The sequence below is a fragment of the Borostomias antarcticus genome (genome assembly GCF_949987555.1).
Source record: "Borostomias antarcticus genome assembly, chromosome: 4".
Classification (NCBI taxonomy): Eukaryota; Metazoa; Chordata; class Actinopteri; order Stomiiformes; family Stomiidae; genus Borostomias; species Borostomias antarcticus.
In genome coordinates, this window is record NC_140237.1 from 8,422,425 (window position 1) to 8,437,498 (window position 15,074).

At 46.4% G+C, this 15,074-nt stretch overlaps 1 protein-coding gene across 2 annotated transcripts in view; it reads right to left on the bottom strand.

Moving 5' to 3' along the window:
- Nucleotides 1–1,269: 1,269 nt before the first annotated feature.
- Nucleotides 1,270–15,074, bottom strand: part of ppip5k1a (diphosphoinositol pentakisphosphate kinase 1a) — a 62,740-nt gene continuing 48,935 nt past the window's right edge. For both annotated transcript variants that reach the window (XM_084436710.1, XM_084436709.1), the window contains 3 exons: nt 5,424–5,561; nt 5,079–5,192; nt 1,270–4,080 (listed from right to left, as the gene is read on the bottom strand). In XM_084436710.1, coding sequence (XP_084292836.1) covers nt 3,464–4,080; nt 5,079–5,192; nt 5,424–5,561 — 869 coding nt within the window. In that variant the 3' untranslated portion in view covers nt 1,270–3,463. The remainder of the gene's footprint in view (nt 4,081–5,078; nt 5,193–5,423; nt 5,562–15,074) is intronic.

The following is a 15,074-nucleotide window of genomic DNA, read 5'->3' on the forward strand; positions in this document are numbered from 1 at the left end:
AGCGGAATGGAGGGAGGGAGGGAGTAAGTGCCAACCCGACAAACGCTATGTATGGTTACTATTAACAAACATTTAATTAGTCATTAATAACTCATTAACTAACATTTTGTGGATGATCTATTAACTATTTATAAGGGATAGTTGTAAATCATTAACTGACTATTAGCAAACATCATTATTAGCTAAGGTAGCTAGCATAGTTTAATGTGTCATTTGCATGGTTGGCATGGTTAGCGGAGTTTCAGCAAAAAGCATAGTGTAATAGCACACAACATAAATATATTAATAATTTAGCTAAGTATAGCTTAACATCCATCCAAATATGACGATGACTTACCTTTGATTGAATAGCAGTCAACACGATCAACATTAACATGAGTTCTGTCCACCACAATCACAGAAGAGACGCTATTCGTAGTCTTCCAGTCTGACTGAGCGGCCGGTGAATGTTTACTTACTTCTCTCATGTGGGAATTTCGGAACGCAAGGTAGGGTTGCAAATTTCAAGGAATGTGATTAATCGATAACTGTTAACCTTAACAAACAATAGTAATGATAAAAACGTCCCACGCTGGACTGCGCTTTACTCGCTTCATTTTTGTGTCTTCTTCCATTGTGTCGTTGAAATGTCCCAGCATCCCAATTAGTCTTCACTACAGGGCGTGGTGCCTTCATGTGCAGAGTCAGACCTTAAATTATGATTACATTTCACGCAACTCCAGTTGATAACATTCGTTAAAAAAAAAAAAAAAGTTCCATTCTATTAACAAGCAATTAATCGAGTAACCAAATCTTACTCAAGTAAATTCTTATTGGCAATTCATCGATAGTCTATTAACTGTGCTGAACATCCTAATGGGTGCAGGCAGGCCAGGTGCCAGCCTGCTCATTAGGACCAGTTTGGGGTACAGTGTTTTGCTCAAGGACACTTCCACAACTTAAAAAATATATATTTTACAATTTCGTGGGCTAGAAAAACTCCTTAATTTCAATAATCTGCATCTTTGCTTCACAGTCGTCTGCTCCTTCTCCAAATCCTATTTTCGACACCTCATCGCAAAACACTTGGAGCCCAATCATTGCTGCATGCGACTATATTATTATTATTATTATTATATACCAATAAATAACCACACCATGAAACAAAAGTCACTTCACAGGACAATTGTATTTGTAACATATTTTAGTTAGAGAAATAAAGCAGCATTTGTAGAAACCACAGAGCCCTGGAGCAGATGATAACAGCGAGGCTATCTGATCCAGGCCAGGGGGACTGGGAAACCACAGGAAGCTGTTAAGAACACGTTAAGTGCATTTCAATTGACAAAGCCACCATGATGGGGTTACAACATCTCACTACAGGAAGAATCTAATATCAATGATTCTCTGAAGGTTACTCTTCCAAAACCAAAATATTATGCAGGTCTTTAGCATACAATCTTGCTGAACAGCAGCCACTATTGCGAGCATTAGACACAGACCAGATAAAGAACAGAATCATAGTGTCTTGTTTTAGACACAGACCAGATACAGAACAGAATCATAGTGTCTTGTTTTAGACACAGACCAGATACAGAATCATAGTGTCTTGTTTTAGACACAGACCAGAAACAGAACAGAATCATAGTGTCTTGTTTTAGACACAGACCAGATAAAGAACAGAATCATAGTGTCTTGTTTTAGACACAGACCAGATACAGAACAGAATCATAGTGTCTTGTTTTAGACACAGACCAGATACAGAATCATAGTGTCTTGTTTTAGACACAGACCAGAAACAGAACAGAATCATAGTGTCTTGTTTTAGACACAGACCAGAAACAGAACAGAATCATAGTGTCTTGTTTTAGACACAGACCAGAAACAGAACAGAATCATAGTGTCTTGTTTTTGTTGTTGTTGATCTGTCGCTGACTGACAGCAGATTACAGTGCTATTTCAGTGCAGCAGCAACAGAGGTCATTCAAATATACATTTTAAAAGTGTTTTTTCTCTTAACAGAATCACCTCTACAGTACTGTACATTACCATACGACTGAACAGACCTAAACCATTAAAACCACAATAAGACCTCAGCTTAATCTTGTAGGCAAACTCACACGCATTCACTCATACACACGCATGCGCATACACATACATACACGCGCGCGCATACACACACACGCGCGCACGCACGCACGCGCGCGCACGCGCACACACACACGCACACGCACACGCACACACACACACACCTGCTACAAAAACTGCAGTGTCATTATAATGTGAAGCGCAATTAAACCGCAAAGGGAATCCTCAAAAAATGCTGCCTCATTTTAGGTCAGTGATAAATGTTTCAATTATATTCTACTATATAGTGAGGCCATCTTTTACAAAAATATACATTAGCTATGGTACAAGTTAAAACTGAACTAGATGCCCCTGCATTAAAAATGTCATCTTGCATCTCCCAGACATAATTTTAAGATAAATATATATCTCTGTGTATATGATGTTAAAGTGGTAAATGAGGCTTAAGGACTTTGGCAAAAAGCAGTGCACACATCATGGTTGAATCCGATCTAGAGGACTCAGATTCTACTGGCAGTAGGGTTGACTAGGGCCGATGTCACCAGACAAATCTAACTATCTATATCCAGCACTACTTGGTAAAAACCATCATGGCAGTTTGCAACATGACCTATCACAGAAGCACAGTACAGTAATATGCTGCCATCCGCTCAACGACACTAAAACCAACCGAAAGGCAACTGGTAAATCTCGGTAAGAAATCACACATAATAATTCCCATTTGATAGCTTCACTCCCCGCTTGTTCCACTGGCCGTGTGTTGTGTTCAGGTAGCAGCGCTGCCGTCTGTCAGCATTAGCCGTCTCAGTGGAAAACAGGTAGAAACCAGAGCGAGGACAGCAGCACACACAGCCGGTCTGGGTCACTGAGAGGGAAGTTATCAGATATAAAATCAACAGGGACACAGAAGGTTTTAGTCTACAACAGCAACATAAAAACTTCACTTTATAACAAGTGGCTTTCTAAGGGGCAGATGTAGTACATAGACGTAGTACTCGAGACAGAATGTTGCGGTATACTTGTTTTTAACCCTGCATATGCGTACTAAAGATGGATTCGTTGGATCCTGCGTTTCTTTGGCGCGGCTGCGGTTGGCTCAACTCCATGCAAATGATGCGCTCATCTTACGCGTGCGCGTTGTTAAACAGCAAGTGTGCCGGACGCCGAAGTGGCGGCTGTAGCCCTAGTCGTGTGATCGTGCTCTCTATACACACAGAGCTGCTGGCAGATTGGGGAGAGCAACCATCCATGACCAGCCAGCGTATGGTGAAGATACACGCCAGAGGGGAAGTTCACTATCATGCTCCCCTGCCCTTGACTGAACAACAGAAGTACCCCCAGATTAACTCTTCACTTCTTTTGTGTTGAGAAGGGCTGCTCCTTTTGGACAGTCTACCTAGGGCTCAGAGACATGAGGGGCCCCTGCCTCCAACGGTGTTCCAGGATGGGGCAGGCTCCCCGGGCTTCCCCTCCACAGCTCCGGCGTCTCCTGGGTGTCAGAGAGCTCATCGGGCCCCTCCGGAGACTGGGCGCTGGAGCCCGCCTCGCTGCTGCTCTCCCTGAGCTCCAGCAGCACCGGGAGGGGCCCCGGGACGGAGCAGCAGCCGTGGCCCAGAGGGAGCTCGGCCGGCGGGGAGCAGAGGGGGCTCGGGCTGGGGTCTGGAGCTCCACCGGCGGAAGCCTCCGTTTCAGCGGGGGGCTCCTCCGCCTCCTTCTGAGCCACACTGAGAGCAAGGTGACAGAGGGTGTCTGGAGCTTCGGCACCATCCCCTGGGGGGTCACTGGGTGTGTGGCTGGGGGCCGAGGGCCCCTCTTTGGGGCCAGCTGGGGCGGGGGCCTGGGGGGCAGCGGTGGGGGCTGGCTGGGCGTTGCTGTGCTGGCAGGTGTGGGTCTCCTCACTGCTCTGGGGGGTGAGAGGGACCTTGTCGCTGAAGCTGAAGCGAGGGGAGGTGTCGGCCGTGTTTGGGGAGGAGGGACCGGCGCTGGACACGGTGCTGGACGGACCGCTGCTGTCTGCAGGGACACAGAGACAAGCAACCCATTAATGGTAAATGGACTGCAATTATATATCGCTTTTCCACCTTAGCGGCACTCAAAGCGCTTTACAATGGCCTCTCATTCACCCATTCACACACCAACGGCGGTAGCTGCCATGCAAGGTGCTAACCTGCTCATTGGGAGCAATTTTGGGGTTAGGTGTCTTCCTCAAGGACACTTCGACATGTGGACAGTCGGAGCCGGGATTCGAACCACTGACCCTTCGATCATTGAACGACCCGCCCTACCAACTGAGCTACAGCCGCCCCCCCCCCCCTCCCCTGATTAATCTGCTTATTTCAACCCAGTCCACCAGCAGCACACTGAGACACACGCTCTCAACACCGGCCGACTGCAGAGATACCTCCACAGAAACAGAAATGCAAACTTGAGTATATATTGGGATTTCATTTGTGGCTCGCAAGAGATGATGAAAGATAGAGTGGGAGAGTGTTTTGCAAAAGGGATGCACCGACGCATCGGCCGAACATCGGCCTTGTTGACTGCCATCGGCCCATCGGCAAATAAAATGACATTCACCGATGGTAGTGGCCGATGTCATGTCGCAACAATTACTCCTTTTTTTTGTTGCAAAACGTAGCCTACCAAGCTGCAGATTCGGAGAAGATCTGTGACGTAACGCCGCAAACGCACGTGTAGTTTGCTTTCAAATTGAAGTGAAATAAAAATCAGCGTTTTGGAACCAAACACTTCATTTCTTTGTTTCCCTGGCACAAAAGGGGGAATACAAATTAAATATTTTAAACATCGGCATCGGCCCAGAATTTCGCAATCGGTGCATCCCTATTTGGCAACCTACTTGGTTAAGAGCACAGACTGTGCTGGGCAGCTCTAGTAAACCATCTACTGTACAACTGGCCGTAAAGAGCCAAGACTGACAAGTGGAGGACTGACTATGGAAGGCAAACCCAGCCCCTCCTGTCCTGTGGGGGGGGGTGGAGAGTGGTACTCACACCAGGGGGGTCTGTCAGAGCGCTGTCTGAGGGACGCGGAGGACGACAGCCCTCGCTGGGGGATGTAAGAGTCCACTGACGGCTGGTTCTGGCTGTCGAACATGGCCGACAGAGCTGCAGGGAGACGGCAAAGAACAGGAAGACCGAAGGTTGCGCAACAGATCAGCAAACACCATGAGCGTGTGTGTACTGTATGTGTGCGTGTACATATCAAACACTAATCAATGTGTGTGTGTATGTGTGTGTGTACATATCCAACACTATCAGTGTGTGTGCGTGTGTACAGTACATATTCCGCCAACCAGAGTAGTGTCAGTGTGTACAATAAGCATTTTAAACGGTTACCTCTTGAGGTCCTGGAGTGTGCGTCACTTCCGTTCTCACAGATGGCGGAGAGGAACTCGTTGACCTGTTTGAGGGACAGGGAGTTGTGCAGCGTCTCCAGCGGGTAGATGGAGGGCACCATGGAGCATCCCTCGAAGCCTGCAGCAGAGGGGAGAGGCCCACAGCCCCACCAGCCACAGTCAGACCGGGCCAGGACAAGGGGCTCATCTGGGCCAGGCAGAACCACTACAGCACACACCCAACATCACTCACTCACGCCACAGCAGTGGTCGACAAGGCCATCGCTAAAGAGCTAATGTAGGCTTACAGAGAGCGAAAGCTCTGGTTCCAGCTCTAACACGCCTGATCATCTGACCAAGCAGCCGGCATCTTGGTTCCAATCAGGTGTGCTAGGTAGGAACAGAAACCTGTCCAGGAACGCTGCTCCAGCGGCACGGGCTCAACGCGCAAATCGTGCCTTAGTGGCGTCGCTACCGGCAAACCACTCAACACCGCACCACACCGCACCACTCTCCAGCCTCCGCAGGGGTCAATCGTCTCACACCCGACCCCCACAAGCAAACACACCTGAACGCACACATGAGCTTCTAACTGAACAGCCTAAACCGGACCGCACACCGCCACCCTGCGGGACCACGAGGTGTCGGTGCAACAGCACACGTCCGGAGGAAGATCGGTTCTGTTCGCTTTCATCCCAATGTGTTCTTCACACCGATCATATACATCTGGTTACAACCACACAAGACAAATCCATGCCAGGGCTAAGGATCTGAATGACCTACCGAAGACAGGAAAGATGTTGAGTTACAGGCTTCAAATAAAATCACACGCTGGTTAATTTGTAGCTGAGGAGGTAACGCGCTTCACAGGAAACATGCAAACGTCGTTATGGTACAGTACGATACTGACCCAAGACACTAACTAGTGCCAACGTTTAAACAGGCTGGCTGAGAGGAATATTTGCAAAATGTCAAAAGTCTGGACTTTGGCGGAACTGTCGTTGTGCGCGTCAGCTCGTTTCCTTTCTCGGTTTCTTCCTGTGGCGGCTGTTACTACGGCAACAGCTGAGATCTGTACCAGGAGTGTGCAGCCTGCAGAGAGGCCATGTGACTGTCCGCATGAGGATCATGAGGTCATAGTTATATGATATACAGCACCCATGCAGGAACAGTATGCTGCAGTCATTGTTACACAGCTGGATTAGGCATGGTCTCCTATGGATGCACTGAGAGGGAGAGAGGGATCAAGAGAGGGAGAGAGATGAAGAGAGAGAGGTGACGAGATAGATGAAGAAAGAGATGAGGAGAGAGAGCATGCACACAAAGTAGGTATCCAGACCACCAAGCCATGCTCACACCGGGTGGCGTGTGATGAGTTTGTGCCGAGTATCCTTGTTGCATAGAATCCCACACGAGTGCTCTTGTGAACGTCTGTGCTGCTCTATGCAACACGACAGAACCCATGTCGGCCCTGAGGACCACCGTCAGAGACCCTACAGGACCACCGTCAGAGACCCTACAGGACTGGCCGCTGCCTGAATGGTTAAAAGATCAGAGAACATCTCCGTCACTCACAGCGTGTTAAAGGAGAACGAACGGCGGTCGGGGGCATCGGCTGTTGTAGCTACGCAACAAAACACCCCACACCACTCTGACTGCCGGCTGCTCTCCCGTGGACTGTAGCGAGCAAGCATGCGTAAACAACAGAGGCGGAAAGCAGCAGTCAAACCGCAGGAGCGAGAAGCAGCAGCGGAGTCCCAACTAAAAACCACCAGCACAGCAGACGGGTCAGAGGACGAGGGGGGGGGGGGGGGCGGGGGGGGGCTGCAGGGAGGGGGGCTGACCGTAGAGGTACTCTAGGGGGTCCTGGCCGGAGATCAGCCAGTTTCGGAAGAGGCGGAGGTGGTAGGAGCATTGGCGGAGGTGGTGGGCCAGCGCCCCGTCCAGAGAGAGAGGCCGGCCCAGGCCGGGGTCAGTGGAGAAACGCCTCAGCAGCTGGGCCACATGGTGCTCCTCCAGGGGCTCTGGGGAAGAACAGGGAGAGCAAGGAAGGATAGAGCAGTGGAGGAGATGGTGGTGGAAAAGGAGAGAGGTGGAGGAGGAGAGAGAGAGAGGTACAGAGGTGGAGGAGAGAGAGAGGTGGAGGAGAGATGTGGAGGAGGAGAGAGGTGGAGAGGTAGAGGAGAGAGGTGGAGGAGAGAGGTAGAGGTGGAGGGGGAGAGAGGTGGAGGAGGAGAGGTGGAGAGGTAGAGAGGTGAAGGAGGAGAGATGTGGAGGAGAGAGGTGGAGGAGGAGAGAGGAAGAGAGGTGGAGGGGAGAGGTGGAGGAGGAGAGAGGTGGAGGAGGAGAGAGGTAGAGAGGTGGAGGAGGGAGGTGGAAGAGGAGAGAGGTGGAGGAGGAGAGAGGTAGAGGAGAGAGGTAGAGGAGGAGAGAGGTAGAGAGGTGGAGGAGAGAGGTGGTAGAGGAGAGAGGTAGAGGAGAGAGGTAGAGGAGGAGAGAGGTAGAGGTGGAGGAGGGAGGTGGAAGAGGAGAGAGGTAGAGGAGAGAGGTAGAGGAGGAGAGAGGTAGAGAGGTGGAGGAGAGAGGTGGAAGAGGAGAGAGGTAGAGGAGAGAGGTAGAGGAGGAGAGAGGTAGAGAGGTGGAAGAGGAGAGAGGTAGAGAGGTAGAGGAGAGAGGTAAAGGAGGAGAGAGGTAGAGAGGTGGAGGAGAGAGGTGGAGGAGGTAGAGAGGAAGAGAGGTGGAGTGGATGGTTCCATGTCAAAGGTCAAACGACCCTGTTGTCCCCGTGGCTGTCCATTCCTACGCCATGCTTCTGACATACAGCATCAGCATGCATGATTTTATAGAAAACTGAAATTACTCGTTTGTTATTTGTTTTAAATCAATTAATCAATCAATTTACTAAACAAAAAGGCCAGTTATTAAAGGAATGAAACTTTTTATAAGAACAAATAAAAAAAAAAAGAAGAGATGTCCATGTCCAAGCCTTAGATTTTAGGTTATTTTCAGTGTCTGTTGAGTGGGCAAATATCAGCATATAACCTTATAGCCTACTCAGAATGCCTCGCAGCAATAGACTAATAATAAATCAGGGGCTTTCACGGATATCAATATCTAATATTATCTAATAGGTTATTTAAACAAATAAACAATTGACAAGCACACACATTTGCGTCACACTATAAACAATTAATAGTAATTAATATACTGTAAGTAAAACAGAATCATATTTATTTTCTTCCTCTGGCAAGGGAAGTCTATTTCCAGTGTCTGTTTATGAAAACAAAAGTCTGTTCTGACTCAGAACCCCAAAACGTTCTAAAGTAGAAGGTGAATGAAATCTTTTACAGAGAAACAGGCCTAAAGGAGAGAATGGGGATTCTAATTTTGTGAGCGCTGACTTTATTGTGACTCAGCAGCAAACCGTCAAATGTTGGACAGACAAAAACTGTGTAGTAGTTGTCAGTGTGAATTGCAGAAATAACCACCAAGGAAAACTGCTGGGTTCATTCTCATAACTTGTCTAAAAGGGGACGGATCAACAAAATAAACATGCTGTAGAAAACAGCCATTCTCACTCTTTTCTCTCTTACAATAGGAAACAAAACGCCACATACTGTACAAAGGCACATTTGTGTTATTATAAAGTCAATGCAGTTTTTCAGGATGAGGTAGGCTACTCAATCCTGCAGGTCAAAGAAATGAGCAATTCCATGGAGGTAGGAGGAGGGAGTCCTCTCCATTATATAGCCACACCAACCTCAACAGGCGCTCTTGACCGGCACGGTAACACAACATCGACACGACAACATGCACAATGATCCCAAGGCCTTGAACTTGAGAGGGATTCTTATTTCTCTGTTATCATTAGATAGACGAAAGCCTTTAGACAGAGAAGAACATACTGAGACCAGCAGAATAGTCTATCAAGTACAGTAAGGAAATGACTGATGAAGCCACGATGAAGTCATGATGATGTTTTGTTATTACTTTAATATGCAAACTACTGTATGTAGGCTATGCTATGGGAAGAAAAGGCACACCTTTTATGTCATTATGCTGCTGTAACACCCAAATAGTCTTATTAGGGCCCGAGCACTGGAGGTGCGAGGCCCTATTGAAATTCTAAGGATTATTATTCTCCCTTCTCCCTTCTACAGTACCTTCTACCTTCTTCTCCCCAAAGAAATGCCTTTTTGGCGGCCTAAACATCAATGAAAACGTCAGTTTGCAGATACAGTCCCGGTGAAAAAAATTATATTTCATGGGTGACGGAAATGTGCGTTGCAAAACGGCTCAAGAGCGCCCCCTGGAAAATTTAAAATGGCGAGCCCCACCTTTCAAATTTGGTGGGCATATGTAGTTCATCGAGACACACTAAAATGTCTCTTGGAGCTATACCCAATATCCAACAGGACGTCAGCCATTTTGCTCTTAATGTGCCATTTTTCCTTGTTTATACCATTTCAATGCCTCGTACTTTAACCAACTCCTCCTACCGATTTCATCCGATATCATATTCGGTCAGCTTTATCTTAAGACCTTTGTGATCAAAGGTTATTAAAAAAAAGAGTTTTCACCAAACACCCTTGCCGTGGCGCCCCGCCAAATTTTGACATTTCCACCTACTGGTGAAACCACAAATGCCTTTTTTGATTTGATTTTGATTTATTTTTAAGACAGGGAAAAGGTACAATAGACATTAACCCTATAAAATAGGGAGAGATGCACTGTACATCCCTGGCCCTGGTATGACTGTGTAGTTTTTAAATGGTGCACTTTTATATTCAGTATTGTTTGTATATTATCTGTTTTTATTTAATTTATACTGTAAAGCACTTTGTTGCAACTGCGGTTGATTTTAAATGTGCTATATAAATAAAGTTGACCTTGACCTTGACAAGGTTATAACTAAACAGCTAATTTCCACCCGCAGTCCCTTTTTGGCGGCCTAAACATCCATGAAAACGCTTGAAACTTGGCAGATACGTCAGTCCCGGTAAAAAAAAAGAAGATATTTCATGGGTGCCGGAAATGGGCGTGGCGGCTCCAGAGTGCCCCCTGGAAAGTTTCAAATGGCAAGCCCCACCTTCCAGTTTTTCGTAGGCAAACGAAAGTTGATAGACATTGCTAATTTATCCACACACATAAAAAAGTATCTTGGAGCCATACCCTAAGTCCAACAGGAAGTCTGCCATTTTGCTCGTTTTTGACATTTCCATCCCTCGTACTTTAACAAACTCCTCCTAAAGATTTCATCCGATCGACTTCACACTCGGTCTGCTTCATCTGAAGACCTTTCTGATTAAAAGTTATCAAAAAAAAATTATGTTTATTGAACACCCTTGCTGTGGCGCCGCGGAGAATTTTGACGTTTCACCATAAAACAAGAAGTCCTCATAACTCCTCCATACATTATCCAATTTGTCCGATATTTCTCACGCTCGAAATAGGACACGCTTTATTGGCGCCGCACCCCAACAAGCGTGTGGTGCGAGGGCCCGCTCACTGCTGCTCGCAGCTCTAGTTTTATCTTAATATAGCACAAAGACAAATACATTTTTAAAATGCATGATTATAAGCTATCCAACGTTCACAATGAATGAATGGCCAATCAATTTGAACGCCTTTGGATGCTTAATAAACTACAGTAGCTAAAGCTAATACCCCATCTCCTTAAACTATTTCGTAAATTTCGTAAATTATTAAAGGCATTCGTAAACTATTAAAGGCATTAGACTATTTCAATGGCATTCATTCACATGAGCAAATATTTAAAGCAGCATTTGCTGAAGCAATAACTCATGAGAGGGTTGTGGTATATGGCCAATATACCACGGGTTGTGCTGCGGTCACAGGCACAAAGCGCAGCTGAGTCGACCAGCCCGGTTACATCATCAGGAAACATTTATGGGATAAATACCTACTATTTCAGTGTCTTAATATCGATTTAGTGAACTCCGCCAAGAAAGGTAGTTCATAAAAAAATAAATCACGTTGCTATGGAGTTTCAAAACGACGAACAATGAGCCCCCTAGCAACCAAAACGAATACTCCTGACCAGCCTAGCTAGCCATGAACGAAGTGTAGCCTACCTTTGCTGTGCAACTGCGAGTAACAAAAGTGGTGAAGATCAGAGGTTAAATTGGGATTTGTTAGGGGGGCGGCCCTGTGTTAGCAGGGTTGGCACAGGTGCGCATGGGTGCAGGCTACCCGTTGTATAAAGGACAATATGACCTATCCAACGTATCCAACGTGCCAAGCAATCGAATCGAATCGACCGCACCTTTCTCCATTGGTTTTTGCGGGAATAACTGGTGGCAAAAATAGCCTGGCGCAGTTTATGGAATGTTGCGCCTTTGGGCTACAGGAGGAGATGGTGGTGGTGGAGGAGAGATATAGAGAGGTGGAGGAGATGGTGGCTGAGGAGAGAGGTAGAGAAGATGGTGGAGGAGGAGGAGAGAGAGGTAGAGAGGTGACAGTAGAGGATGGATCAAATACGAGATGGGGAAGTGTAAAGGTATGGATAAAAGAGGGGAGATTAGGAAGAGAGATGCAGGGTAGTGAGAAGAATGGAGGGATGGAGGAGAGAGGAGTGTGGGAGAGACAGAAAGAGGGGTGTAGAGGACAGGCAGGAAGGGGACCTGCAGTGTGGACAGTAGAAGACTCACTGCTATTCCTGCCTGTCAGTCAACTCCTTCCTCCATGCTCAGGATGAGCTTGGGCAAAAACATTCAAACAACATTCAACCACCTTGACCAACTCAAACTACCCCACGTGTGGGAAAAGTCTCGGCAAAAGCCTCCATCCAACTGTCACAAGCATCGTTAGATCATAATGCTCTACTGAAATCTCATCTTGGTTTAACTGAAAAAATATGGTTTTAGATGGAAAAGGAAGAATTGGATTAGATTTAGAATCTTAATGACAAATGAATCATGTCAAGTTGAGGGACTGTAGAGACGCATGTGTGATAGATCGTAGGTGGTAAATATTCTCCTCTCATCCTGTATACAAGCCCTACAGACAATGAGAGGACACAACAACACACTGTGTTGAAGCTATGGTGCTGCACGGATAGCTTGCTGCCCTATCACAATCAATCCTATTGGACGGTTGGATGTAAACACACAGCCTCCTCATTGGTTACTGTACCCGTCCCCGCCCACCATAGAGAGGGAGTAACTGCTATGGCCGAGGTATCAGCCCTAAAGTGATGTGGAAACACAGACTTGAAGTGTGAGGACTGAATGGTAACCAACTAATTCATCACAAATATGAATTTAATGCAACTGCTGTGTAATTTACAGAAGAAACTACGGTAGGACATGTAGGCCCTATAGCCTACTATTTTTTTTTAAAGAAAAACACAAATTTGGAAGGTAAAACTGCTTTGTGTAAATCCTAAGCAGAGGCAGAGTGCAGGTCTATGGAGAGCAGCACCATCCCTGGTAAGGCAACAAAACTCAGGCAAACATCTCCCCCTACCACTGGCTCATTCTGTATTCCCAGAGGCAACCATGAGGGTCCTTCACCATAGTCTGAACCACCAGCACAGGGATGTGGCCAATGAACAGCAAGGCCAGCGCCAGATCTGATGGCTCCTCTACCTTTGACGGTGGTGACAGCTCTGCTGTTGCTTTTGTCATGTAGGACTCCAGAGAAGCCAACCAATGCCTCAGTCTTTTCAGACCTCATTTACACTTGATTTCGGCTAACAACTTGTTCCAGTGAAAAGGTTCATCAAAAGAAAATGCAGACGTATATAAACGTTAAGACAACAGTACTGAATCTTCTTGAACAATCGCAATAAGTGACATTCACAAACAACAACCACATGAATGGTTCTGTAACACGACCCTGGGAGAACTCCTGGAAAAGAGGCGTCTCACAAACAAACATGAACACAGCTCATATTCATTCAGATGAATCCCAACTCAAGACGGACATACGTGACGGGACAAATCACAGTTAACCCTTTCCCTGTTCAGCATTAACTGCCAATAGTTGTGGCTCAGCCAATCAGGATGTAGAACAACATACGAAACCAAGTCGCTCAGCTAAGGGCAAGAAGAGCCTTGGTATGGTTGGAAAAATAATCAGGGACACCGAGGTCAAAGGAAACAGGGGAAGGGCTAAGAACAGCTGTTTTTTGGGGTGGGCTTTTCAATAGATGGTTCCAATCCATATGTGTAACATAGATAATGATATGTATATACACATCTGAGAGTCATCATATACTTTATATACACATATATCTATCACGGAAACACAGTGAATCATTGGGTGAGGGTGACCAATTTTATGCAGGATATTACAAACAGAATGTGAGGTAGTGTTAGAAAGTGAATGTCCGAGCGGATGGGGAGACGAAAAACAAGCTTGAGAACCGGAAAGTTGAAGGACCATGGTAGTAACCACGTGAAACAGAATTCAAATTACAGAAAAAAAATAGTTTCTTAAGACATGCAAGACGAGGGGAGGTGAAGAAGTGGAAATATACTTGAAAGAAGCAGACGTACCATTAGTCGGATGCTTTGCAAACGACACAGAAAATCGCTTTACTGCCGGCATACACAACAACTCTGAGGAAATAAAAAAGGTCACTAGGGTTACCAACGGTCACAGTGCACCTGGAAATGTGAGTGTGTGTGTGTGTGTTTCAGGGTGTGTGTATCTCTTCTCTTTTTTGGGGTACAGAGGTGAAGCATTCGGGGGTTAACATTAGAAGAGTACAAAAGATCTGTTCAAGATGAGTTTTGGGGTTTTGAAGTCTGGTAATCTGGTAAGAGGGTACAAAATAGAGTACAAGTAGAGTCTTCTGCAAAAGCAAAGCTAGAGCATCATCTGTGATTGATGTGGGACACGCCTGTGACTGAGCTGTTGGAAAGATGGTGCCTAACATTAAGCTGGTACTTTCAAGATCATTTTACAAACTGGATGAGATCTCTGACGACGGGATGAGATGAAATGACTTCAACCTTTGGGAGATGAAGACAAAAAAGGGGAAAACATTGTCCTGTCTTGACAAATCAGTGTTTTTTCTCCCAGTTCACACTAACGTTATACATCCAGAACTGATTCCTCCACTAGAGCAACACTAGACCCACACAGCGGGGAGTCTGGGACTGGAGAAACACATCAAGAATGATGATCAACATCTCCTTCCCTTGCTCCTTCCTCCCAGCCTGTCTTCGGGCTCAAATAAATGGTAAATGGTAAATGGACTGCACTTATATAGCGCTTTTCCACCTTAGCGGCACTCAAAGCGCTTTACAATGGCCCCTCATTCACCCATTCACACACACATTCACACACCAATGGCGGTAGCTTCCATGCAAGGTGCTTACCTGCTCATTGGGAGCAATTTGGGGTTAGGTGTCTTGCTCAAGGACACTTCGACATGTGGACAGTCGGAGATGGGATTCGAGCCACTGACCCTTCGATCATTGAACGACCCGCTCTACCAACTGAGCTACAAATAGCAAGTATTCCAGTCATCTAAACACTGTCCAGGTTGATCAGCTCCACTGAGCTCACACCCACAAGTCATGAACACTCATGGCAGTGGTGAAACTGATCACTTGAGTGGAAGACACCAGTTTAGTTTGAGATCTATCGTTGGTCTTGACGTCAGACATGCTCACAAATG